Raw genomic sequence first — 26,969 nt, 5'->3', positions numbered from 1 at the left:
TAAAATTATCATGCATTATCAACGCTAATTGGCATTTTGAGAAAGGAATCTTTGCCTGCCGTTTTATATTTTTTTTATAACTTGTGAGTTAAATTATTGCAGCCTCCTTTAAAGGCAAGAGGGGAGAACGATTATCAAAAATGAAGAAACTTAGCTTCGGATTAATCAATCGCCTGAGTTAGTACAAGAAGGGTACGAGAAGGGCACGACCCAAAAAAAACCGTACTCTCATACCGGACCTGGTGAATAAATATACTACCGTAATATCGTACCGTACTTAAGCACCAAAAAAAAATCCCCGACCGTACCGTAATTTCGTACCGTACTGCCACCCTTGTAGCACCGACTGATCAAGCCGGCATGGCGCAAGTTGTGGCCAGCACCACTCTCGGCTGCCTTTGTCTTATCCTTTGTGCTGATGTTCACAGACTGCACCGGGTACACATTTAAGGTTGAGTCGACCTACGGGAGGCCCGGAATCGTGTCCGGATGCACATCGTCACTCACGACACCCGGGGCTGAGATTTGTGACGGAGGTCGCCCGGTTTGTAACGCAAATGTCTCGCTCAAGCCACTGTTGGCGGAAGGAGCTCTACTATTCATAATCAACGTTTTTGGGTTAGATCGCGTTATTTATAAATGTGTCGTAATCCTCCACCACCCGACATGGCCAATCAGCAAAAAAGTGTCACGTTGACAAAAGACAAATAGTTCACGACTTTAGCCCACCGGTGTGTTGAAGAGTGAATCCACAAAAACTGTAAATGTTGTGGATTCACTCTTCAACAAAGAAATCATGGAACATGCAGCAAACACACGAGAGACGCGCATATTTTAAAGTGGAGCTTTATTAACAGAATCACCGTATTATAAGACGCACTGTTTCTCCTGCGTTTGGAAGCAAATGTTTCGAAGCGTCTAATAAACCCGGTAGCTGTGAGAGAGACCAGATTGTTGTGTAACTTCACTGACAACCGGGCACAGGTTTTTCGGGTGCGTCTTACACTCCCAACCTGTCTTGCAATCCAGAGATTACGACAACGTCTCATGCAAAACTACAACTTGAACTCACTAAACTGCCCCATCTGGTTTCATCGCAAACCAATCGCGGATCCTGAATGATGTCGACAGCCCGAAACGTCGGATAAAATATTCGAAACATATTTTTTGGCAGTTTTTGGCATTAATAACAATAATTATTACGACATATTTCTGTGTATATTTGCTAAATTGCCTCTGATTGTTCTACGCATACCCACGAGTGCAACTCTAATGTCATTATTAACAGACGCGCCGCACGCATTTTAACCGCGTACATCGAGGGCGATCCATTTATAGATACTACACTCATTTCTATTCACCGCCTCTTACTTTCAATGGGGCGATATCAATCCAACCGGGCACCCCCTTCCACCCCCTCCACAGTAGCTACATCACAGTTCGTCGATCGGCAGCGTTCGCCTGTGATTTAGTAAAGTGTGGGTAACTCTCACATATCCTTCCAAGACGTCTGGTCATCGTGGAAGAGTAGACCAAGGTAGTGGAGGTCCTTTCGCCGCCGGTGGCTTGAGCAAGAACGTCGCAGTAGCCCGCGCCTGCACACGTTGGCTGTGAACGGCTCACCCCAATGCGTCACGTCACGCAAACCGCGGCGTTTGCCCCAGGATGCATCGGCCCCGTGCACACGTGGTAAATGATTCATTCATACATCGTATTTCACACACACACACAGCGCGTACATGGGGCATACCGAGAGTGTACTGTTTTGCTGTACATCGGCTCGATGCAGTATTTATAGACACACTCATATATCATGGGACCCTTTTTTTGCCAACATCACAGTATGAAAAATAAGAATAGGTTTTAGCCAAAGACAATGTCTATAATAATGATCAGAGCGTGTTTTGTTTCCGTGTTCACCACAAGTGCGTGTGGTTAATGCAGCACTTGGTTCCTTGTTTGAACATCTTAACACCCTGTCTGATTGCCAGAAAGGGTAAAAGCGATTCTTATTTTGTTTATACACTCACAGTCTGTGCTCGTGCAACGCCTTAAACGGGGTAAAAGTTAAAACCATAGCAGTAATTAAACACGTGATGTCAATTCACCATACATGCACAAATACAATGGTCCCCCATATAGCCTTGAACAGACTGCTGGGGCAAGTGCTGTTCGCGAGCACCTATGAAGGCCCGCTAGGCACACGAGGGGGGGCTGGCCAACACCACTCCCAGCCGCCTTTGTCTCTTCAGTGATGATGTTTCCACACCGCAACAGTTACTTATGTTAAGGCTGAGTTGACCTAGGGGAGGCTCAGGACGGGTTCATATATTCATCAACGAATTTGGGCTGTGAGCGGGAATCGCCGGGTTTGTAGCACAGTGCGCTAACCACTGTGCCAGCACGCATCACACTCATATATACCATCGCATATCAATACACATACACTTACATGAATATATTTATACATACAGAAAAACATGCATGTACAGTATACAAAGAGAGTACAAAAACAATTAGCCTTAGTAGACTGTAGGAGCAAGTGCTGTTCGCGAGCACCTTTGAAGGCCGGCGGCCTTTGTCTCCCTAGTGGCGATGTTTACACACCACACCAGGTACTCATTTGAGGCTAAGCCGATCTAGGGGAAGCCCAGGACCGATTCAGATAATCGTCACTGGTGTTGGCCGTGAGTTGGAATCGAACTCGGCTCGCCGGGTTCGTAGCGCAGCGCGCTAACCGCTACCTAGAGAGCACACGCACAGACACACAGACACACGTGTATACTCACATTTATACACACAACCGTATGCACGCGCACACACATCCACACACACACATCTGTACGTACACAACAATCTTCCCGCCTCCCAAATCGTAGACATATTTGTGTCCTCCACGCTTCACATTTCAGATATTGTAGCCCTGCAGGTTTAGGAGTATCACACGCCAATCCCAGCGTGATCCACCAAACCAGGTTTCGCTAAGCTGGAGTGAGGCTTGCATTGAAAACCTCCTGGAATGTGAGCCCCTCCTGACCTATTGACCCCACGACCTCTGACCTCATTGACGCCTGTCCGACCTCTTGTAAGTGAACACCCCGAGTTCAACGTAGCGACTTTAATCTGTGCAGACATTTGGTGATTTGGATCAGCCGCAGTTCTTCCGCGTGCGATGCCGACGACGCCTTCTTGGCATCTGATGGTTTGACTTTGTCAGAAATGGTCACCGTTGCATCTGCGACGGTCTCCGAGCGATCTCGAGAGAGAGAGAGCTGAGTTCTGGTAAGGAGACGGCTGTGATGTCACTTTGTTGACACGTCGCCCCGTCTTGGTGCGGTCGGCGTTCGGAGTTTGCACTGCCACGACCCTCAAAGGAATGGCGCCCCTCCCCCCCCGTGGTCCCCCCCCCCCACCTACTCCCCCGTGATGCGTGGATCAAACAAATCACTCGAGACATCGGGGTATGGCAGCAAGAGCAGCTGTTCGTGCACGACGTTGACTGCGCGCGATGGGCACATTGAGACATTGGTGGCCGTCCTGAGACCATCAACTTGCCACGCGTGGGGGAACCCGGTTTCATCACGGGCAGTGGCTGAAACCCCGAATCGAACCCAAGTACTCAGCGGCGTCGGCTCGGTGTCTTCTGTGTGACACGGAGCATTGCGAACCCCACTGAGTCACCCGTTGGCTCGTTTTTTTTACGAAAGGGGCCGTCCATAAATGACGTCACGCGATTTTGGACGATTTTTGACCGCCCCCTCCCCCCCTCGTTACACGGCGTTACAAAAAGTCAGACCCTCCCCCTCAAATATGACGTCACAAAGCTCTGCCCCCCACCCAAAACCATATTTCCATTTTGAAAATAAAACATGCTTCAAATCGCTTTAAACTATTGTCATTGTAGTTCGTATTTAATGTGGCGCTGCACTCTGATACTGTAAGAGAAAGCATTTATTAAAAAGTCTATTTAATTAAGTAGAACGTGTTGTCTATATTTATTCAAAGTTGCGCATTTTGATGTGACGTCACATTTCTCAACCCCCCCTCCCCGTTACACATTGTCACAAATGTCTGACCCCCCCCCCCCCGTTACACATCGTCACAAATGTCTGACCCCCCACCCCCAGGTGCGTGACGTCATTTACGGACGGCCCCAAAGGAGGAAACGCAACGTTCGCCGCGCAGATGGAGCGATGCAACCAGCTCATTGTGCAGGAAGGAGCCAGGTAGTTTGTCGCATCGCAAGCCCGTTCGAGGAATGGGGCGACGGCTTTGGGTAGGAGGTCTTCATACAGCAGTGGATAGATCATGGCTGATGTTCGTCAACCAACCGGCCACCATCCGAAACCCAATCTCAGCGACACGTCTTGCCCTCGTGACATCCGCTCACAGCGTGGCGACCTTATCGCACCGTCTGACGTCACGACACCTCCTCTCGAGTGTGCAGTCGGTGCAACTGCATCGGGGCCCAGGCTCCTGGTTATAAAGTGCTGGGGGGGGGGATTGGACAGAGGCGGAGGGGGTCACGACCGTACTTGCACCGGGACGGTCCAATCCAACCGCGCTGCTCTACTGACCTCCTCTACTCATCCTCCTCCTGCTGACCTCACACACCCTGACGTATATACGTATGTATGTTGAACTTCTTTTGAACCGTACGTACCACTAGGTGCATTACATAGTGCCGCTTGTTGCTGGCCGCTCGGCGTTTTTTTCCTGGGGTGGGGGGCCTTTGCGTCTTGTGCTCAGAAATCGGGATATTTGTTTAGTTAGTTTGAAATCGATTTCTTGACCCCCCCTCCCCACCCCTGCGCCCCCCCCCCCCCCCCCGCCGTCTCATGCGAACATGACCACGGCTGCGGCGAGCACGAGGGCGAGGAGCAGCGCCCCTCCGCAGAACACGGCCATGAGTCGGCGGCCCGGGTCGCAGCACGGCTCCCCGCGGGCCCCCTCCTCCGTGAGCATGGCCATGGACGAGCCGCTGGCCGTCGAGTGCAGTTCGGCGCCGGGTTCCCGCGCGGCCACCACGGACCAGCGCGGCACGTTCACCTTGTTCTCCATCTCGTTGAGCATCGTGCCGAGCTGCGGAGGGGTCAGGGGAGACAGCGAGGGGGAGGTTAGCAAAGGCAAGTTGTGTCAGCTATTCGACTACTCCCGGGGTTCGACCCCCTAACACCAGCGATCTGTGGTCAGCACGGAACCGCTGCAGCACAGGGCACGGCGGATGCGGTTACCTCCTCCGTCAACGTAAAATGAAGAGCGGTCCGCAACGTGACTCATGTGGTCACTAGAGCCAGACCATGGATCAGCTGATCCCACACTGCCTCCTGCACCTCCGATTCACAGATCATGGATCAGCTGATCCCACACTGCCTCCTGCACCGCCGATGCACAGACCATGGATCAGCTGTTCCACACCGCCTCCTGCACCGCCAATTCACAGACCATGGATCAGCTGATCCCACACTGCCTCTTGCACCGCCGATTCACAGACCATGGATCAGCTGATCCCACACTGCCTCCTGCACCGCCGATTCACAGACCATGGATCAGCTGATCCCACACTGCCTCCTGCACCGCCGATTCACAGACCATGGATCAGCTGATCCCACACTGCCTCCTGCACCTCCGATTCACAGACCATGGATCAGCTGATCCCACACTGCCTCCTGCACCGCCGATTCACAGACCATGGATCAGCTGATCCCACACTGCCTCCTGCACTGCCGATTAGCGAGCAATGTCACCGAGATTCACCCAGCCTCCAAAAGAGAGTGGCTTCATAACCTCGGTATCCACACAGATAACTCTGCTGACTTCACCTCGACATGCACAGCAGCAGAAGTTGTTATCGACTACAACTTTGATAATAGTGTTGTTTCTTGCAGGTCGCTTGACGCTTTGAGCCTTTGTATGTACGTTAACCTTTTTTCGCACCGTGCGTAGCTAACCGTGCAAATCGGAGGTGCGGGGGACGGACAACAAACTAAACACAAAAAGCAGTTCTAAAGAAATTAGCTTTCAATCTCGATTTAAAAGTGCATAGCTCTAGTGGCTTGCTAATATCGAGAGGAAGAACGTTCCAGACGGCCGCAAGAGCGCATCTGAAAGTGCGCGATGCAGTGACCGTCTTTATTCGATGGCGGGGGGGGGGGGGTCAAGTCTATCCATATCCACTGTGGACTTTCCCACAAAGTTGTACAATTTTATCGACCCCGGAAATAGGGAAGGATGATGGGTTGAAGTCAACAACCGCATGAGTCACCTGGCTGGATGATCTCACTTGCCGATGTTGAGGTGAAATCGTTAGAGTAATAGGTTTTTACCCTTTCAACTGGTACAAAAACTGACATCTTTTGTACCAGTTGAAAGGGTAAAAACCTATCACTATATTTTTCCACTGGTAAAGGAGGTCTCATAGTGTAAATGCTTACCCCGAGCTCTCAATACTCTGATGGTGCGCTGTCTTTGAGTTGTACGCCTTTTGGCGTCATCTGGTCCAACACCAATGGAGACTAGGCTCTAAGAAAAACTGTCTCGGGTGTGGACCAATCAACTTCAAGGACAGTGCATATCATAATCATTATCAGAGTTGTTTCTTTTTGTTTGCATTTTGACTGCTTGTGTTGTGGTTATTGCAAACATGATCCCTTGTATAAAGGTGTCAGTTTTTGTACCAGTTCAAAGGGTAAAAACCTATTACTATATTTTACCACTGGTAAAGGAGGTCTCATAGTGTGAAATCGTTATTTTTATGCGTGGGCTGCTTTTACGGCCAATACAGTATTATGATTCATTTTTTTTTATTTCTGGTCAAATCGTCGCGTGTGAAATGTCGATTTTTAACCAGAACCCTCCACCACCCGCCAGAGCTAAATTAAGCTGTCACATCATGGGCAAATGTGCCACTGATAATATATCTGGATTGTTTGCCTCGGGGCCGTCCATAAATGATATCACGCGATTTTGGACGCTTCTTGACCCCCCCCCTCGTCACAGGGCGTCACAAAAAGTCAGACCCCCCCCCTCAAATATGACGTCACAAAGCTCTGCCCCCCCCCCAAAATAAAACATGCTTCAAATCGCTTTAAATTATTGTCATTGTAGTGCGTATTTAACGTGGCGCTGTACTCTGATGTTGTAGGAGAAAACATTTATAAAAAAAAGTCTATTTAATTAAGTAGAACGTGTTGTTTATATTTATTTAAAGTTGCGTATTTTAATGTGACGTCACATTTCTCAAACACCCCCCCCCCCTCGTCACACATCGTCACAAATGTCTGACGCCCCCCCCCCAGGTGCGTGACGTCATTTATGGACGGACCCCTATACAGTAAACACATGACAGTTCATCACCGTTGATTCAAGCAAAACCTGTCTCTGCTGCCGATGAGACATTAAATGTCGAAACGGGTCCAGAGTTTGTTCGTCTTGATGACCAATGGCGCCGCCGCTGCCGAGATACACTCCCAGAAGGCCGTGCGGCTGATGGGATGTGTCACATGTATACATTCATATTGGGGACGCACAGCTCTGCGAAAACAGCTAATTGTCTGCTTATCTATAACACAGGGTGCTTAAGAATGTTTTATACTTATGTAGTGGTGATACGCGCTGGCAGGAGGGATCGTGAGGCAGCGCATGGTGATTGGTTACATCGAGTGGGTGCTCACATCGCGGTCCGCATAGGCTCCGCCCCCTCGGGAGCAGAGGGCTATGTAAGGCGATGCGCGCGGGCACTCGGGGAGTTGGTAACCGGTGAAGACAGAAGACGGAGGAAGAGATAGGCCCTGGGACCCCTAGCCCCGCTGCCCTTGTAAGGGCCGGGGTTCTGAGAGGCTCAGAGGCGAGGCCTTGGGATTCACGGTCCGACGCCCTTGTAAGGGCTCGGGCTGTGTAGCCCAGTGGTCGAGACCCGTAGTCTGACAAGAGGGATCTGATAGCTCCCCGTGGGGAGAGCGTAGCCGGAGAGCCTGAGTCAAGGCAGAGATAGGCGCGCGTACCCTACGGGAGAGACTGAGTGCGGCCCGAGCCAAGTGCGCGTAGGGGTCTGATAGCTCCCCGTGGGGAGAGCGTAGCCGGAGAGCCTGAGTCGAGGCAGAGAAAGGTGCGCATACCCCATGGGGAAGACGGAGTGCGTGGCCGAGTCAGGCACGTGTGACATAGGTGTTATCTCGGTTGGGACTGTTACGTGTGCAACCGTTGTGAATAAAGATTGCTGCCCCATCAACTCGTCTCCCGCCATTATTGAAGATATTACAACTGGCGTCAGAAGTGAACCTGTCTTCAAGTCATGGATACAAGGAAGACTCATCGGACTCACGAGCGTGACTGGGAGGACGACCACGACGATTCGGGACAGCGAGCATCGGGAGGAGAAGAGGAGGAGATGCCGACGCCGCAGGACCCTTAACGGGCGCCCGACGATCCGCTGGGGTCCAACACTGGACTCCGCGACGCACACTCTCGTCTGGCGGAACTGCTGCTTGCTGCGGCGTCCATCCTGGCGGAGATCACCGCGTCAGGAGGAGGGAGGACGTCGACGGACGTCGAGAGGGGTCGCGTGGGTGATTCCCGCCAAAATGTGTTGCGCGCCAAGGACTTTGAAAATGGCGCCATTTTTACAGAGCGGTCGTCTTTTGGCGGGAACCGCGAGCAACACGTGACCGGGGACCTCCACTCTCTGCCGCTCACGTCATCAGCGTGCGCTGCGGGCGGCCATCAACCGCCCGTGATGGGGGCCGCCATTTCCTTTACCGACGGCGTGGCGCGGGATAATCACCTGTCGGAGGACGACATGGTTTTTCAGCAGCGACTTCCCGCGCTGACGGCCTTCAAAGCCGAAGGGGGTGACTGGGGCGCCTTCCAGCGGAGATTCCTCGCACATCAGGAAATGTCGGAGTGGTCCGACGCTACGGCACTACGGGCACTGCCTGCGATGCTGGACGACAACGCGCTCGCGGCCTTCAGGTCCGCCCCGAGGTCGGCCTGCTCCACGCTCAAGGCCGCGCTGGGCCTTATGGCCAAGGTGTATGGTCCACCCTCCGCCTGTCGCCACCAATTCTACGGGCGACGGAAGGGGGACACGGAGACAGCGCTCGCTTACCGCACAGCACTGCTGGCTCTTGCGGACGCCGCCTTCCCTCGCATGGACGAGGAGGGGCAGGACGCCATGGTATTGGAACAGCTGCTGATGCTGGCTCAGGACCTGGGGGTCCCCATCAACACGGCTGACGAGGTGGACGTTTGTTCGTTGCGAGTTGCAACGAGCATCCAGGCGCATGAGGTCCTAAAATGGAAACAGCTGGTCGTCTGCGCTTCTGCTGCGGTCTCAGCTCCTGCCCCGGTGGACACCGAACCTCAAGTCAGCCGCCCACGGGAGGAGGCATTCGCTACAGCGCGACCGGGGGATTGGAGGTCGGGGGGTCGTTCGCCTCTGCGATCGACCCGCAAGCTGGAGCAACCGAGACCTGCGACGTCCCTCGTCACGTGCTACAACTGCGGCCTTCGCGGCCACGTGGCGTCCGGGTGCCGCGCTCCACGTCAGCGCGCCGCGGGACCTCGACTGGACGACGACCAAGGCCCCAAGTTGTCCCAACTACCCCCGGCAAGTCGCGGCACTACACATGCTCGGTCCGCATACACGTCACACGTAGGCCGCCGCTTCACGGCTGAGGAGGTGCACATGGGGGCCGGGGGTTCGGTTCGGAAAGGGGGGTTCGTACGCAGGCCGGGAGAAATTGAATGGTCCGAGTTGGGCCACAGGATGGTGGCCGCATCGGCCGGGGCGTCTGTGGTTACGGGTTTTATAGACGGTATCGAAGTCAGGGTGCTGGTGGACACGGGCCCGTCAGCAACTATCATCTCTGACCTTATTTACAACATTCTCCCCGTCCAATGTCGGCCTCTGCTCCCGGTAGATGTGCCATGTTACGCGGCGAATGGGGGCTCGTTGGGCATTGTTGGCCAGATTCGGGCGAGCATTTGCATAGGGGATATTAAATTATCGGGACCTGTTTTGGCCTCTTCTTCCCTAGCGGTTCCATGTCTGTTGGGTACAGACTTTTTGGCTAAGATGCCCATTAATATTCTTGTGGATCAGGGTTGTATCAAGCTGCCATCGGGTCGCCGTATTTCATTTTTGTCTAACCCTACTAAATTGCGGACAGCTTGTGCGACGGTCCAAGCGCTAGCGACCCATACGGTGCACGTACCCCCGGGTTCGCAGATGTTGGTACCCCTCCGGTTGAGGAAGCCGTTGGGTGGGGAGACTGCGGGGCAGGGCGTGCTTTTGGGTCCGTCGAACAGAGCTGTGGGGGGTCTGGACTTGGCGGTGGCTCAGACGTTGGTACGGGCTGACGGGGACTCGTTTGTCATGGTTTTGAACGCGGGTTCGCGGACGGCCGTTATTCCGCAGGGTACCGTGCTTGCTCACGCGGCACCGCTCCCTAGGGAAGAGCGGCTTATTGCGCACGTTGATCCCATCCTGGTGCAGAAACTTCAATCAGGGGATGACCTGCAGTGGTTAGATTCGCTGTGTGCGGGCTCCAGTCATTTGTCGAGGGTGCAATTGGGTGCACTGCGCGCTCTGCTGATCGAATTCTCAGATGTGTTCAGCAGGCACAAATATGATATTGGGTGCACGGACCTGTTACGCCACCACATTGAAACGGGTGATGCGGCACCAGTTCGGCAGAATCCATTCCGGTTGAGTCCTACTGAGAAGGAACACGTTCAATCGGCCGTCAATGACATGTTAACCGCCGACATCATTTCGCCCTCATCCAGTCCGTGGGGAGCACCCATCGTTCTGGTTAAAAAACAAGACGGGTTCTTGCGGTTTTGCGTTGATTTCCGTCGCCTTAATAAGATCTCCGTGGCTGATGCGTATCCGCTCCCCAGAATGGATGAGTCTCTGGATGCGTTAGCTGGGGCGCGGTATTTTTCGACGCTAGACTTACTGTCGGGATTCTGGCAATTGCCACTCGATGATGAGTCAAAACCTAAGACCGCATTCCGGACTCCTGTGGGCCTGTTCCAGTTTAATCGGTTGCCCATGGGACTCCATTCTGCTCCCGCGACGTTTCAGCGCCTTATGGAATTGGTTCTGTCAGGCCTGCAATGGGATACCTGCCTAATTTACCTTGACGACGTCATTGTTTTCAGTAGGACTTTCGAGGAACACCTCCAACGATTAAGGGGGGTGTTTCTGAGGATGCGGTCGGCTAAGTTAAAGTTTAAACCGGCTAAATGCCACCTGCTTCGGGAATCCGTACGGTACTTAGGCCACATTGTCGACTCTTCGGGGATCTCCACCGATCCCGCGAAGACGAACTGCGTCAGTTCATGGCCGACGCCCACGTCGGTGACCGAGGTCCGCAGTTTCATTGGGTTTGCTTCCTACTACCGTCGATTCATTGAGCATTTCGCCACCATAGCCAAACCCTTGCATGCTCTGACGGCCAAAGGGGTCAGGTTTCGCTGGGGGCCAGAGGAGGAGGCCGCGTTCTGCTCCCTTCGGGACGCCTTGGTGGGTGCCCCGCCCTTGTGTTACCCTGATTTTACGAGACCCTTCCTGCTGGATACGGATGCCAGTAACACAGGCATTGGGGGGGTGCTCTCACAGGTGGTCGGGGGAGTCGAACGGGTGGTCGCCTACGGTAGCAGGGTTTTATCGCCAGCCGAACAGCGCTACTGTGTGACCCATCGCGAGTTGCTGGCTATTGTTCTTTTTGTACAGCAATTTAGACCGTATCTCTACGGCCGTCATTTTACGGTCCGTACTGACCATGCGGCACTTCAGTACGCATTGCGGGTCGCCCAACCCTCGGGCCAATTGTCACGGTGGTTGGAGGTCCTCCAGGACTATCAATTTACGACCACTTACCGTAAGGGGTTGCACCACACCAACGCTGATGCCCTGTCGCGATTGTCGCCTCGTTCCGAATGTGCGTGTTTTATGGGGTCGGCGCGCTGTAAACCGCATGTCGCTGTCCCCGAGGGTGAGTTGGTCGCGGCCGCGAATGCACCACTGGTCAATGTTCCCGTTACTCTTGCGGGCGGAGACTCGCTACTTTCACTGTCTCTCATTGAGTGGGGCCGACTCCAGATGGCTGACAGCTCCCTACTTGCGTTGCGTCGTAGAGTGGGGGGTCCCGAGGAGGGTCAGAAGAGAGCCAGCTCTTGGCTGCTTAAACAGGGCCTGCTGATGAGATGGGACAATATGTCCCGGCGGCACGCACTCGTCGTGCCCTCCGCTATGCGGGGCAAAGTTGTTCTGGCCGCACACGAACGCCTCTTGCATCTGGGGGTAAACAAAACGCTCGCTCTGCTCCAGCGAGACTATTATTGGCCGGGGATGGGGAGCGATGTGGTCAACATACTGAAGGGGTGTGTGGGCTGCGCTCAACGGAAACCACCGCCCGTTGCGCATAATCCGCCGCTACAGTCCATTCAGGTCTCGCGCACGAACGAGCTCGTTGCGCTGGATATCTTGGGGCCTTTTCCGGTGACGCCTAGGGGTAACAAGTACCTGCTGGTTGGGGTGGAATACTTCACTCGATGGCCTATGGCGTGGCCACTTGCCAACCAGTCGGCGGCGGCCGTGGCGGACGCCTTTGTCCAGGGCTACGTCTTGGACAAAGGTGCTCCCGAACGCTTACTGACCGACCAGGGGAAGAATTTTTCGAGCAAATTGCTGCATGAGGTGTGCGACCTTTTGGGTACAAAAAAGGTGCGTACCTCCCCGTACCACCCACAGACTGATGGGATGGTGGAGCGACTCCACAGAACTATAACTTCCATGTTGTGCCAGCAGGTGTGCGAGGCACAGGTTGACTGGGACTTGCAGGTCCCGGGTGTCCTCGCCGCGTACAGGATGGCCCCCCATGCAGCTACGGGATTTTCCCCATTTTATCTGATGTACGGTCGGGAGGCCGATCCGCCCATAGAGACCCAGCTGGGGCTTTCCGTGCCGCGGCCTAAATCCAAGTTGGCCGACTATATTAAATTTAACATTGCGAAACTGGCCGAGGCACGGGAGGCTGCACGGCTGAATTCGAGGTCTCGCCAAATCGCTAACGAGCGCTTGCGTGCATGAAAGGTGTACGTGCACGATTGGAAACCGGGCGATAGGGCCTGGCTGCACTGCCCTCATGCGCCGTTGGCTACGTCTCCTAAATTACTGAGGTCGTGGCGGGGACCCGTGGAGGTCGTGCGGGTTGCACGACCCCAGTGTGTGCAGATAAAATGGGGAAAGCGACGTTGGTACGTTCACCCCTCCCGGCTGAAACCATTCTCGCCACCATATGGCCTTCCTTTATGTCATGATGACCGAGCATGTGATGTGACCGGCGACTCGGGGAGGGAAATGTCTCCGCCTGATCCTCACATGTCTTCGCCTGATCCGCTCCCAGGTGTCTCGGAACTGACGGCTGTCGACCGGCGGCAACCGGATCCCCAAGTCACGGGCGGCTCTTCCAGGCCTGCTCCATGCCTCCCGGGGCTGCCGGAGCCACCGGACGATCGGCAACGTCCCGTCCCGTACGACGGACCGGCCAGGCAGACTCGCGCTAGGTCGCGCCACTTTTCATGACTGAATAAATGAGGGAGGGTGAGGGACGCGTCGGCCGGATCGTCCTGTCACAGCGTTCCCGTCCGTCCTACCGCTCTATTGTTCCGTTCAAGGGGCGAGCGGGGGGGGGGAGGACCAGGGGGTCAAAGAGACTCTGGACACGTCGGTCTTATAAAAAAATTTGTATTGAGTTACTCCTCGGATTGTACATAGGTTCCTTGTTATTACTGGATAATGTTCGCGGTTATTGTGTTATGTTGTGTTGCGTTGTGTTGTGTTACGTTGTGTTCATGTTACGGGGCGCACGTGTGGAGTGGGGTTTTTTTGACAGCCGGGCCGGCTGCGAGCTATGTGGGAGGGGGTGATGTAGTGGTGATACGCGCTGGCAGGAGGAATCGTGAGGCAGCGCGTGGTGATTGGTTACATCGAGTGGGTGCTCACATCGCGGCCCGCATAGGCTCCGCCCCCTCGGGAGCGGAGGGCTATGTAAGGCGATGCGCGCGGGCACTCGGGGAGTTGGTAACCGGTGAAGACAGAAGACGGAGGAAGAGATAGGCCCTGGGACCCCTAGCCCCGCTGCCCTTGTAAGGGCCGGGGTTCTGAGAGGCTCAGAGGCGAGGCCTTGGGATTCACGGTCCGACGCCCTTGTAAGGGCTCGGGCTGTGTAGCCCAGTGGTCGAGACCCGTAGTCTGACAAGAGGGGTCTGATAGCTCCCCGTGGGGAGAGCGTAGCCGGAGAGCCTGAGTCAAGGCAGAGATAGGCGCGCGTACCCTACGGGAGAGACTGAGTGCGGCCCGAGCCGAGTGCGCGTAGGGGTATGATAGCTCCCCGTGGGGAGAGCGTAGCAGGAGAGCCTGAGTCGAGGCAGAGATAGGTGCGCGTACCCCACGGGGAAGAAGGAGTGCGTGGCCGAGTCAGGCACGTGTGACATAGGTGTTATCTCAGTTGGGACTGTTACGTGTGCAACCGTTGTGAATAAAGAGTGCTGCCCCGTCAACTCGTCTCCCGCCATTATTGAAGATATTACACTTATATGGGACTATCGTTTTTAATGGAAAAAGAACGGATAATACATTGTAACATGATAACAAATGTACGTTAATAGCTTCGAAAAGTCAAAGCGTCTCCCACTTGTCCACTGCACATTTCGTCATTTGTTTCCACTTTTGTGCCAATATGCCCAAGTAGTGGCCACATCTTTCTGGCACCGACCTCTCTCATGACGTCGTCCTCAAGGCATTGTCCGTTAGGTATTCCTCTCTTTCCTGTTCCGTCCATGTTTTTGTTTTATTGTCCTGTCGAGGTAGGCAGCCGTGATTCAGAGACTAAATGCGATCGCATTTCTAGAAGCTGTAGAGAGATAGTGGGCGCGTTGACTTGATAGAGGAGGGAGGTAGTCAGTCAGAGGCGGGAGAACAAGTGAGGATGCTGAACCTGAACTTGAATGGGGGCAATGAGTCCACAGCACGAGTGGCTGGTAGGAAGGGCATTACAGACAATGGGCGAAGCAGAGAAGAATGAGTGACCCCCACCCCTCCCCCCGCCACGCACCGAAGGTTGAACGGAGGACTTCGACTGAAAACATTGGTTGTCGGAGCAGAGAATGTGTGGAGGGGAGTAGAGTGAGATGAGAAGGGAGAGACAGGAGAGTGCGTGGAGTAGAGTGAGATGAGAGGGGAGAGGCAGGAGAGTGCGTGGAGGGGAGTAGAGTGAGATGAGAAGGGAGAGGCAGGAGAGTGCGTAGATGGGAGTAAAGTGAGATGAGAGGGGAGAGGCATGGGAGTGCGTGGAGGGGAGTAGAGTGAGATGAGAGGGGAGAGGTAGGACAGTGCGTGGAGGGGAGTAGAGTGAGACGAGAGGGGAGAGGCAGGAGAGTGCATGGAGGGGAGTAGAGTGAGATGAGAGGTTAGAGGTAGGAGAGTGCGTGGAGGGGAGTAGAGTAAGATGAGAGGGGAGAGGTAGGAGAGTGCGTGGAGGGGAGTAGAGTAAGATGAGAGGGGAGAGGTAGGAGAGTGCGTGGAGGGGAGTAGAGTGGGATGAGAGGGGAGAGGTAGGAGAGTGCGTGGAGGGGAGTAGAGTAAGATGAGAGGGGAGAGGTAGGAGAGTGCATGGAGGGGAGTAGAGTGAGATGAGAGGTTAGAGGTAGGAGAGTGCGTGGAGGGGAGTAGAGTAAGATGAGAGGGGAGAGGTAGGAGAGTGCGTGGAGGGGAGTAGAGTAAGATGAGAGGGGAGAGGTAGGAGAGTGCGTGGAGGGGAGTAAAGTGGGATGAGAGGGGAGAGGTAGGAGAGTGCGTGGAGGGGAGTAGAGTGAGATGAGAGGGGAGAGGTAGGAGAGTGCGTGGAGGGGAGTAGAGTAAGATGAGAGGGGAGAGGTAGGAGAGTGCGTGGAGGGGAGTAGAGTAAGATGAGAGGGGAGAGGTAGGAGAGTGCGTGGAGGGGAGTAGAGTGAGATGAGAGGGGAGAGGCAGGAGAGTGCGTGGAGGGGAGTAGAGTGAGATGAGAAGGGAGAGGCAGGAGAGTGCGTATATGGGAGTAGAGTGAGATGAGAGGGGAGAGGCAGGAAAGTGCGTGGATGGGAGTGAAGTGAGATGAGAGGGGAGAGGCAGGGGAGTGCGTGGAGGGAAGTAGAGTGAGATGAGAGGGGAGAGGCAGGAGAGTGCGTGGAGGGGAGTAGAGTGAGATGAGAGGGGAGAGGTAGGACAGTGCGTGGAGGGGAGTAGAGTGAGACGAGAGGGGAGAGGCAGGAGAGTGCATGGAGGGGAGTAGAGTGAGATGAGAGGAGAAAGGTATGAGAGTGCGTGGAGGGGAGTAGAGTGAGATGAGAGGGGAGAGGTAGGAGAGTGCGTGGAGGGGAGTAGAGTGAGATGAGAGGCAGGAGAGTGCGTAGAGGGGAGTAGAGTGAGATGAGAGGGGAGAGGCAGGAGAGTGCGTGGAGGGGAGTAGAGTGGGATGAGTGGGGAGAGGCAGGAGAGTGCGTGTAGGGGAGTAGAGTGGGATGAGAGGGGAGAGGTAGGAGAGTGCGTGGAGGGGAGTAGAGTGGGATGAGAGGGGAGAGGTAGGAGAGTGCGTGGAGGGGAGTAGAGTGGGATGAGAGGGGAGAGGTGGGAGAGTGCGTGGAGGGGAGTACAGTGGAATGAGAGGGGAGAGGCAGGAGAGTGCGTAGAGGGGAGTAGAGTGGGATGAGAGGAGAGAGGTGGGAGAGTGCGTGGAGGGGAGTAGAGTGGGATGAGAGGGGAGAGGTAGGAGAGTGCGTGGAGGGGAGTAGAGTTGGATGAGAGGGGAGAGGTAGGACAGTGCTTGGAGGGGAGTAGAGTGAGACGAGAGGGGAGAGGCAGGAGAGTGCATGGAGGGGAGTAGAGTGAGATGAGAGGGGAGAGGTAGGAGAGTGCGTGGAGGGGAGTAGAGTAAGATGAGAGGGGAGAGGTAGGAGAGTGCGTGGAGGGGAGTAGAGTGGGATGAGAGGGGAGAGGTAGGAGAGTGCGTGGAGGGGAGTAGAGTGAGATGAGAGGGGAGAGGTAGGAGAGTGCGTGGAGGGGAGTAGAGTAAGATGAGAGGGGAGAGGTAGGAGAGTGCGTGGAGGGGAGTAGAGTAAGATGAGAGGGGAGAGGTAGGAGAGTGCGTGGAGGGGAGTAGAGTGAGATCAGAGGGGAGAGGCAGGAGAGTGCGTGGAGGGGAGTAGAGTGAGATGAGAGGGGAGAGGTAGGAGAGTGCGTGGAGGGGAGTAGAGTAAGATGAGCAGGGAGAGGTAGGAGAGTGCGTGGAGGGGAGTAGAGTAAGATGAGAGGGGAGAGGTAGGAGAGTGCGTGGAGGGGAGTAGAGTAAGATGAGAGGGGAGAGGTAGGAGAGTGCGTGGAGGGGAGTAGAGTAAGATGAGAGGGGAGAGGTAGGAGAGTGCGTGGAGGGGAGTAGAGTGAGATGAGAGGGGAGAGGCAGGAGAGTGCGTGGAGGGGAGTAAAGTGAGATGAGAAGGGAGAGGCAGGAGAGTGCGTATATGGGAGTAGAGTGAGATGAGAGGGGAGAGGCAGGAAAGTGCGTGGATGGGAGTGAAGTGAGATGAGAGGGGAGAGGCAGGGGAGTGCGTGGAGGGAAGTAGAGTGAGATGAGAGGAGAGAGGCAGGAGAGTGCGTGGAGGGGAGTAGAGTGAGATGAGAGGGGAGATGTAGGACAGTGCGTGGAGGGGAGTAGAGTGAGACGAGAGGGGAGAGGCAGGAGAGTGCATGGAGGGGAGTAGAGTGAGATGAGAGGAGAAAGGTATGAGAGTGCGTGGAGGGGAGTAGAGTGAGATGAGAGGAGAGAGGTAGGAGAGTGCGTGGAGGGGAGTAGAGTGAGATGAGAGGCAGGAGAGTGCGTAGAGGGGAGTAGAGTGAGATGAGAGGGGAGAGGCAGGAGAGTGCGTGGAGGGGAGTAGAGTGGGATGAGTGGGGAGAGGCAGGAGAGTGCGTGGAGGGGAGTAGAGTGGGATGAGAGGGGAGAGGTAGGAGAGTGCGTGGAGGGGAGTAGAGTGGGATGAGAGGGGAGAGGTAGGAGAGTGCGTGGAGGGGAGTAGAGTGGGATGAGAGGGGAGAGGTTGGAGAGTGCGTGGAGGGGAGTACAGTGGAATGAGAGGGGAGAGGCAGGAGAGTGCGTGGAGGGGAGTAGAGTGAGATGAGAGGGGAGAGGTAGGACAGTGCGTGGAGGGGAGTAGAGTGAGACGAGAGGGCAGAGGCAGGAGAGTGCATGGAGGGGAGTAGAGTGAGATGAGAGGAGAAAGGTATGAGAGTGCGTGGAGGGGAGTAGAGTGAGATGAGAGGGGAGAGGTAGGAGAGTGCGTGGAGGGGAGTAGAGTGAGATGAGAGGCAGGAGAGTGCGTAGAGGGGAGTAGAGTGAGATGAGAGGGGAGAGGCAGGAGAGTGCGTGGAGGGGAGTAGAGTGGGATGAGTGGGGAGAGGCAGGAGAGTGCGTGGAGGGGAGTAGAGTGGGATGAGAGGGGAGAGGTAGGAGAGTGCGTGGAGGGGAGTAGAGTGGGATGAGAGGGGAGAGGTAGGAGAGTGCGTGGAGGGGAGTAGAGTGGGATGAGAGGGGAGAGGTGGGAGAGTGCGTGGAGGGGAGTACAGTGGAATGAGAGGGGAGAGGCAGGAGAGTGCGTAGAGGGGAGTAGAGTGGGATGAGAGGAGAGAGGTGGGAGAGTGCGTGGAGGGGAGTAGAGTGGGATGAGAGGGGAGAGGTAGGAGAGTGCGTGGAGGGGAGTAGAGTTGGATGAGAGGGGAGAGGTAGGACAGTGCTTGGAGGGGAGTAGAGTGAGACGAGAGGGGAGAGGCAGGAGAGTGCATGGAGGGGAGTAGAGTGAGATGAGAGGGGAGAGGTAGGAGAGTGCGTGGAGGGGAGTAGAGTAAGATGAGAGGGGAGAGGTAGGAGAGTGCGTGGAGGGGAGTAGAGTGGGATGAGAGGGGAGAGGCAGGAGAGTGCGTGGAGGGGAGTAGAGTGAGATGAGAGGGGAGAGGTAGGAGAGTGCGTGGAGGGGAGTAGAGTAAGATGAGAGGGGAGAGGTAGGAGAGTGCGTGGAGGGGAGTAGAGTAAGATGAGAGGGGAGAGGTAGGAGAGTGCGTGGAGGGGAGTAGAGTAAGATGAGAGGGGAGAGGTAGGAGAGTGCGTGGAGGGGAGTAGAGTAAGATGAGAGGGGAGAGGTAGGAGAGTGCGTGGAGGGGAGTAGAGTGAGATGAGAGGGGAGAGGCAGGAGAGTGCGTGGAGGGGAGTAGAGTGAGATGAGAAGGGAGAGGCAGGAGAGTGCGTATATGGGAGTAGAGTGAGATGAGAGGGGAGAGGCAGGAAAGTGCGTGGATGGGAGTGAAGTGAGATGAGAGGGGAGAGGCAGGGGAGTGCGTGGAGGGAAGTAGAGTGAGATGAGAGGGGAGAGGCAGGAGAGTGCGTGGAGGGGAGTAGAGTGAGATGAGAGGGGATATGTAGGACAGTGCGTGGAGGGGAGTAGAGTGAGACGAGAGGGGAGAGGCAGGAGAGTGCATGGAGGGGAGTAGAGTGAGATGAGAGGAGAAAGGTATGAGAGTGCGTGGAGGGGAGTAGAGTGAGATGAGAGGAGAGAGGTAGGAGAGTGCGTGGAGGGGAGTAGAGTGAGATGAGAGGCAGGAGAGTGCGTAGAGGGGAGTAGAGTGAGATGAGAGGGGAGAGGCAGGAGAGTGCGTGGAGGGGAGTAGAGTGGGATGAGTGGGGAGAGGCAGGAGAGTGCGTGGAGGGGAGTAGAGTGGGATGAGAGGGGAGAGGTAGGAGAGTGCGTGGAGGGGAGTAGAGTGGGATGAGAGGGGAGAGGTAGGAGAGTGCGTGGAGGGGAGTAGAGTGGGATGAGAGGGGAGAGGTTGGAGAGTGCGTGGAGGGGAGTACAGTGGAATGAGAGGGGAGAGGCAGGAGAGTGCGTGGAGGGGAGTAGAGTGGGATGAGAGGAGAGAGGTGGGAGAGTGCGTGGAGGGGAGTAGAGTGGGATGAGAGGGGAGAGGTAGGAGAGTGCGTGGAGGGGAGTAGAGTTGGATGAGAGGGGAGAGGCAGGAGAGTGCGTGGACGGGAGTAGAGTGGGATGAGAGGGGAGAGGTGGGAGAGTGCGTGGAGGGGAGTATAGTGAGATGAGCGGGGAGAGGTAGGAGAGTGCGTGGAGGGGAGTAGAGTGGGATGAGAGGGGAGAGGTGGGAGAGTGCGTGGAGGGGAGTAGAGTGAGATAAGAGGGGAGAAGTAGGAGAGTGCGTGGAGGGGAGTAGAGTGAGATGAGAGGGGAGAGGCAGGAAAGTGCGTGGATGGGAGTAGAGTGAGATGAGAGGCAGGAGAGTGCGTAGAGGGGAGTAGAGTGAGATGAGAGGGGAGAGGCAGGAGAGTGCGTGGAGGGGAGTAGAGTGGGATGAGTGGGGAGAGGCAGGAGAGTGCGTGGAGGGGAGTAGAGTGGGATGAGAGGGGAGAGGTAGGAGAGTGCGTGGAGGGGAGTAGAGTGGGATGAGAGGGGAGAGGTAGGAGAGTGCGTGGAGGGGAGTAGAGTGGGATGAGAGGGGAGAGGTGGGAGAGTGCGTGGAGGGGAGTACAGTGGAATGAGAGGGGAGAGGCAGGAGAGTGCGTGGAGGGGAGTAGAGTGGGATGAGAGGAGAGAGGTGGGAGAGTGCGTGGAGGGGAGTAGAGTGGGATGAGAGGGGAGAGGTAGGAGAGTGCGTGGAGGGGAGTAGAGTTGGATGAGAGGGGAGAGGCAGGAGAGTGCGTGGACGGGAGTAGAGTGGGATGAGAGGGGAGAGGTGGGAGAGTGCGTGGAGGGGAGTATAGTGAGATGAGCGGGGAGAGGTAGGAGAGTGCGTGGAGGGGAGTAGAGTGGGATGAGAGGGGAGAGGTGGGAGAGTGCGTGGAGGGGAGTAGAGTGAGATAAGAGGGGAGAGGTAGGAGAGTGCGTGGAGGGGAGTAGAGTGAGATGAGAGGGGAGAGGTAGGAGAGTGCGTGGAGGGGAGTAGAGTGGGATGAGAGGGGAGAGGTAGGAGAGTGCGTGGAGGGGAGTAGAGTAAGATGAGAGGGGAGAGATAGGAGAGTGCGTGGAGGGGAGTAGAGTGGGATGAGAGGGGAGAGGTAGGAGAGTGCGTGGAGGGGAGTAGAGTGAGATGAGAGGGGAGAGGTAGGAGAGTGCGTGGAGGGGAGTAGAGTAAGATGAGAGGGGAGAGGTAGGAGAGTGCGTGGAGGGGAGTAGAGTAAGATGAGAGGGGAGAGGTAGGAGAGTGCGTGGAGGGGAGTAGAGTGGGATGAGAGGGGAGAGGTAGGAGAGTGCGTGGAGGGGAGTAGAGTGAGATGAGAGGGGAGAGGTAGGAGAGTGCGTGGAGGGGAGTAGAGTAAGATGAGAGGGGAGAGGTAGGAGAGTGCTTGGAGGGGAGTAGAGTGAGATGAGAGGGGAGAGGTAGGAGAGTGCGTGGAGGGGAGTAGAGTAAGATGAGAGGGGAGAGGTAGGAGAGTGCGTGGAGGGGAGTAGAGTGAGATGAGAGGCTAGAGGTCGGCAGGCGTGGTTCCCATGGAAGATCGTCAAGAAGCTGAGTGATATTTTGAAATCGATTCGGGGCTGGATTAACAATCATAATCTCAGCTGGCAACGCGCCTCCGCCTCGCCCTCGTCGAGCGAGCGAGAGGAGGGCGAGTCGACTCAAAAGACGCGAAGAACTGCAGACAAACGGGAAGATCAACCACGCGGGTTGACGCGTAGGCTTTTGCGACCACTAGTATTCACAGGATTTGTTGTTGTTGTTAAGATCGCGTAAGTATAAATGCGTCGTTAACCCGCCACCACCCGACACTCGCTCGATGACGCTGGATGTCATTACCAGCGGAACGTCGTCCTACTCAAATTGTGAATGTTGTGGATTTACTCCACAACACACCGGGTGGGCTGAAGTAGTCAATAATTGCCACATTTTGTCTACATGACAAACCTTACTTGTTGGCTGTGTCGACTGGTGGCGGGTTAACGACACATTTCTATTTTTGTCATGACCAACCACGCGGTGAGCCGGCACCAACAATAGCCCAAGCTCTGCGGTCCCCGCTATATATCTAAAAACGACTTGTGCAAACATGCGGGAGGAAACTAGAGCGCCCGGAGATTTGGATCCAGCAAAGGGTGTGGAGGGGTGAGATCGTTGGAGAGCTGCCGTTATGAGGTCACAGTTACGGCGGCGAGTGAGGAGTCTGTGGGCTGCATTTCCATCGACTTATCAGCGTAATTCCGTCTCTAAGCCATGGTCTTCACACTAATGGATTAGATTCCTCGCGGTTTGGTTTATTTCGGGATATCCGTGTAAGACTGCCCTCTTTGTCACCGCAGCTCTTCAGCACCGCAGTGGAACCTGCAGCGAGGGATTCGCACTGTTCCGTATTCGTGCCAGAAGCTCATTGAGCCAGACTAAGGCACCCTGGCTGCCAACTCTGACTGAAGCTATTCCGAGGGATGTTTTTTTCTTTACCCAACATAACGTAATGCCATTAATTGGACGACTGTTCATCCCGTTCACACCACCAAGGCATCGTTTTATTGTATGTGGCTGTAAGGAGTGTCATTGATTACAATTAACTTGTTGACGAATTATGTGCATTCATCGAATTTATTTATTTTCTATGAAAAAAAGTCTCACAGATTGCTTGCAATAGTCGGCAGGAAATCGCTAGTAGAGACTCCCGGTGAATCTGGAAGAGTTGGCAAACCCTACTACTACAGGGTTGGTATGCTTAATTATTAATGCAAAACCCTCATGCAGCCACACTGGGATACCTTTGGGGGTTGCCGGGTTCAGTATTAATGTAGGAGGCTCACAGACACAGCAGCTTCGAGAGTGGCACAACCGGAGGGAAGCAATGAGTGAATGATTTCTACATCAATACACACCCAGTAAACACGTGGTTGGAAAAGTCGTACCAATGTTGGCCCAACATTCCATGTTTACTGCGCAGCTGAGATCAAGCTGTTTGACTCGGTCATGCTGATTACAATTTATAATGATTATAATGATAATAATTTCAAATAATCATCATTGTCATCATCGTCATCAACATCATCAATCTCATTCAAGCTTCGCGTTGAATGGTGATCATCAATCAAGGCATGGTGACGCATTCCGTCTCTCTAAGAACAGTTTTTTAGTGTTTCAAATGTGTTGTCCTTGCTCCGCACCTCCGATTAGCACAGTTGGCTACGTACGGTGCGAACGAAGTTCAACATACGTCACGCCTGCACTCCCTGCCCACTACACAGACGGGTTCACGAACCCTCTGCCATCTCCTGGTCACCTCGCGGCGGCACGGCGGGTTTCGAAGGTTCATAATCATCTCCGCGTGATCCACCAACCCTTGCATTCACATGCGTTGGATCGCAGCAGTGCAACCACCGCGCCTGACCATCAGACGATCCTCCTCCGTGTCATCCAAGTCGATCGGCAGCCAGATTGTCAGTAGCCAAAGGGAGGACCTCGTAGCAGATCATGGTGATGATGAAGACGAGGAACGATAAAACTAGAAACGTTTTATTTATTTAACCAGCTAAGGCCCACTGAGCTGTGTAGCTCTTTTTCAGACGCGACCTGGCAGCCAATGACAGCTCAGCGAAGTGGCTTATCGCGTGGACATTTATAGCCGCCAAATACTCCAAAACGCGTGATGTTGATTCTAAATGTGGAGAGAAAAAACCGGAGGACGCAGAGAGACAAAACCACGCGACCACAGGGAGAGAGACACGCAAACTCCAAATATACAGCAGGCGTCAGAGTCGGGATCGAACCCATGACCTCCTGCATACCAGGCGAGGTAGTTAACATCTCCTAGCCACCGTGATGATGATGAGAGAGAGACACGCAATCTCCAAATATACAGCAGGCGTCAGAGTCGGGATCGAACCCAGGACCTCCTGCATACCAGGCGAGGTAGTTAACATCTCCTAGCCACCGTGATGATGATGAGAGAGAGAGAGAAACACGCAAACTCCAAATATGCAGCAGGTGTCAGAGTTGGTATCGAACCCATGACCTCCTGCACAGTCTCATCCTCATGCGCGGCCCGTGGAAGTCTGTATCGACTCTGCAGTAATGTCTGAATCGAGAGCAAGATATATCACTGGCTGTGATGACATTTGACCCTGGAAGAAATAACTCGGCACTTACCACCAAGGTGTGTCCGTCCACCTTGGCTGGCAGCAATTGGAACGACATATGGTGGGATAGGATGTCTGGCCACACACGCAACATCTCGGATTCAGTGTTAGATACGGTGTGGATGCTGCATCTGGATAGAATGCAACGTTTGGGGTTGCATTGTAAATCTAGTTGCATGCAACATGTGGTTGCATATTTTATCTGGTTGTATGCAAATTCTGGTTGGATATGTCTCATTGAATGCAACATCTGGCGAATTGCCATTAACAGACAACTTGACGCCACACGCATACACAAGCGCGCACAAAGATCCCCCATATAGCCTTTAACAAACTGTCGGGGCAAGTGCTGTTAGCGAGCCCCTATGAAGGCTGGCGCGGCACACGAGGGGGTGGGTGGCCAATACCACGCCCGGTCGCCTTTGTCTCCCCAGCGGCGATGTCTACACACCGCACTAGGTACCCATTCTAGCCTGAGCCGACCTAGGTCCGATTCAGATAATCGTCACTGGCCTTGGCCGCGAGCGAGAAATCGAACTCGGGTCGCCAAGTTCACAGCGCAGCGTAGCGCTAACCTAGAGCGCGCCACCGCACCGTCCCAGTAAGTTCAGCAAACACAACGGTTACCTCCTGCACGTCCTTCTCCAGAGCCTGCGTGTCCTCAGGCCCACCACCACCTCCAGCAGCAGCAGCGGCGCTCCTCACGTCCTTGGCGCTCAGCGCCCTGGAGGCGATCGCCACCGTGGTGCCGCTCATGCCCGTGCGGACGCGCGCGGCACCCACGGGGAACTGGCCGCTGATCTCCAGCGCGCGCCTCATGTCGCCCTCGAGCAGCTCCAGGCAGCAGGAGAAGGAGACCCAGAGCCTCTCGAGCTCCGCTCGCCTCTCGCCCACCACCGCCTTGTCGCGCAGGAGGAGCGTGAGGGCGACGCGCGTCGCGTCCGCCACGCCGTGGGCGCGCTCCCGCGTGCAGCGCAGCTCCTCGCGAAGGCGCGCGCAGTCGGCCGAGCCGCCGAGGCTCACGGCGAGGTGGTGGTGGCACGCGGTCACCTTGTTGAGCGACTGCACGAGCGCGGCGCACTGCGAGTCCGACTCGGCGGCGCCCTCCGTCGCCATGGGTGCGTGCGGATTGAAGATGGAATGGGGATGATGATGATGATGGAAATGATGATGGGGATGATGATGGGGATAGGGGGTGGTGATGTGGTGGTTTGAGATGAGAAAGGGGGGCAGATCCGAGCCGACCAAGTGTGACCGAACTGCAAGTCGATTTGAATCCGGAACTGATTCGATCCGACTCGTACCAACCAGACGTTGTCCGACTAGTCCAGGTGTGATCTGCCGACCAGGTCCGATCCGATGATGTCTAACATCAGTCCAGATGTGACGGTGGCAGTCAGAAGCAAGGAGAAGGTCAGGTGGACAGGACGGGGATGATGGAGTGGGTGGCGAGGGTGAGCTCAGGGACGAGGTCGTGGGGCCATGAGATCCCAGCGAGGGAGACGCGGAGAGTTGATCCGAATCCCGGGCATGGGCGACTCAAGACGAAGTAACTCCGATCAGAGGGCGCCGATCACGGAACGGAACTCCGACTCCAACTGGAACGCGAACTTCGACCCGCACCGAGACTTGAAACCGGCCGCTCTCGATGTGCGCGGAAGCGTCACCCTGGGGTGTCGTCCCGAGCCAACGACTTTCTTTCTCTGTCTCTCTCCTCTCTGGCCCCAGCGCGACTCTTCGCCGCTCTCGCGACGGCCCAGGGAGGGAGACGACGGACGACAGAGAGAGAGAGAGAGAGACGGGAGAAGGAGACCGGGGATAGACGGGAGACACAGCAGAGCGAGACAGGAGAGAGAAAGAGAGATGGGGTATAAGAGAGATGGAAAGAGATGAGAGACGGGGAGAGGGCGAGAGACGGGGCTGGGATACGAGAGACAGTAGAGAGACGAGAGAGAGAGAAACGTGGTTGAGACCAGGGGGAGAGAGAGAGACGTAGTTGAGACAAGGCGGAAAGAGAGAGAGATACGGCTGGACGCGCGGTGCTACCTGTACCCAGGTGCGGGTCGCGCAATACTGCGCGGAGATTAGAGACCCAGACACCCACCCTTCTCACCCTTCACATCATCAAACCACCCGACCAATCAATTGTCCACTGAACCACGCACCCAACTAACCAATTACCAATTACTCACCACTCACTCAACGATACCCAGCCACCTCCCCAAAACAACCACCCAACCACCGAACCACCACCCGACTATCCAACCACCCACCCACCTAACCACCACTATCACCACCACTACCACAGATAAACACCCAAGCCCTAGATTTGGGATTGCGATGAGATTATTCAAACCGAGTTTCACTCCGCCCTCTGATCCCACCGCCTCCCTCCTCGTGTGCCCCATCCATAAACTTATTCAGCCCCCCAACTCCTGCCCCCCCCACCACCGCCGCCTCCCCATCCCCAACCTCCACCCCCGTCTCGTCCAATTCGCTCACGCGGCGCTGGGATTTTAATACCTCTGCAATCGTCAAATCCGACGTCGCACACCCAGCCCCACCCAAGGACCCCCATGCCCCCCTCCTTCTCATTTCGCCCCTCCACCCCCTCCTCACACTCCTTGAGTCTGTCCCAGTCTCACTGCTACTGTCTCCATCCCTCACACTCTCCTCCTATCCTCATCTCCCTCCTCTCTCCGTCCATTCTTCTCGCCCCTCTCCCCCCTCTCTCTCATCGCTTCTCTCCCAATTCAATG

The 26,969-nt window shown here is 55.2% G+C and overlaps 1 protein-coding gene across 1 annotated transcript; it reads right to left on the bottom strand.

The window, feature by feature from the left end:
• Positions 1-4,836: 4,836 nt before the first annotated feature.
• RGS9BP (regulator of G protein signaling 9 binding protein) lies at positions 4,837-25,326 on the bottom strand. The gene is made up of 4 exons (XM_078868909.1): positions 24,838-25,326; positions 8,962-9,063; positions 8,324-8,503; positions 4,837-5,082 (listed from the first exon to the last, which is right to left on the bottom strand). Exons 1-4 carry the CDS (start codon positions 25,324-25,326, stop codon positions 4,837-4,839), a joined length of 1,017 nt encoding a protein of 338 aa, XP_078725035.1.
• Positions 25,327-26,969: the final 1,643 nt, after the last annotated feature.

Source organism: Lampetra fluviatilis, chromosome 26 (genome assembly GCF_964198595.1).
Source record: "Lampetra fluviatilis chromosome 26, kcLamFluv1.1, whole genome shotgun sequence".
NCBI lineage: Eukaryota > Metazoa > Chordata > Hyperoartia > Petromyzontiformes > Petromyzontidae > Lampetra > Lampetra fluviatilis.
The sequence above is the reverse complement of the archived record's forward strand: the minus strand, read 5'-3'. Positions and strand labels throughout refer to the sequence as shown.

What these genes read in the sequence shown, in the direction of transcription:
- RGS9BP (XM_078868909.1), bottom strand. Translation starts at nt 25,326, where the DNA reads ATGGCGACGGAGGGCGCCGCCGAGTCGGACTCGCAGTGCGCCGCGCTC. An exon ending in TCGGGGCGGACCTGAAGGCC is followed by an intron (nt 8,504 to 8,961) that starts GCGAGCGCGTTG and finishes GATCTCCGCCAG; the next exon opens with GATGGACGCCGCAGCAAGCA. An exon ending in TCGTCCTCCCAGTCACGCTC is followed by an intron (nt 5,083 to 8,323) that starts GTGAGTCCGATG and finishes ACCCCTCCGCAG; the next exon opens with CTCGGCACGATGCTCAACGA.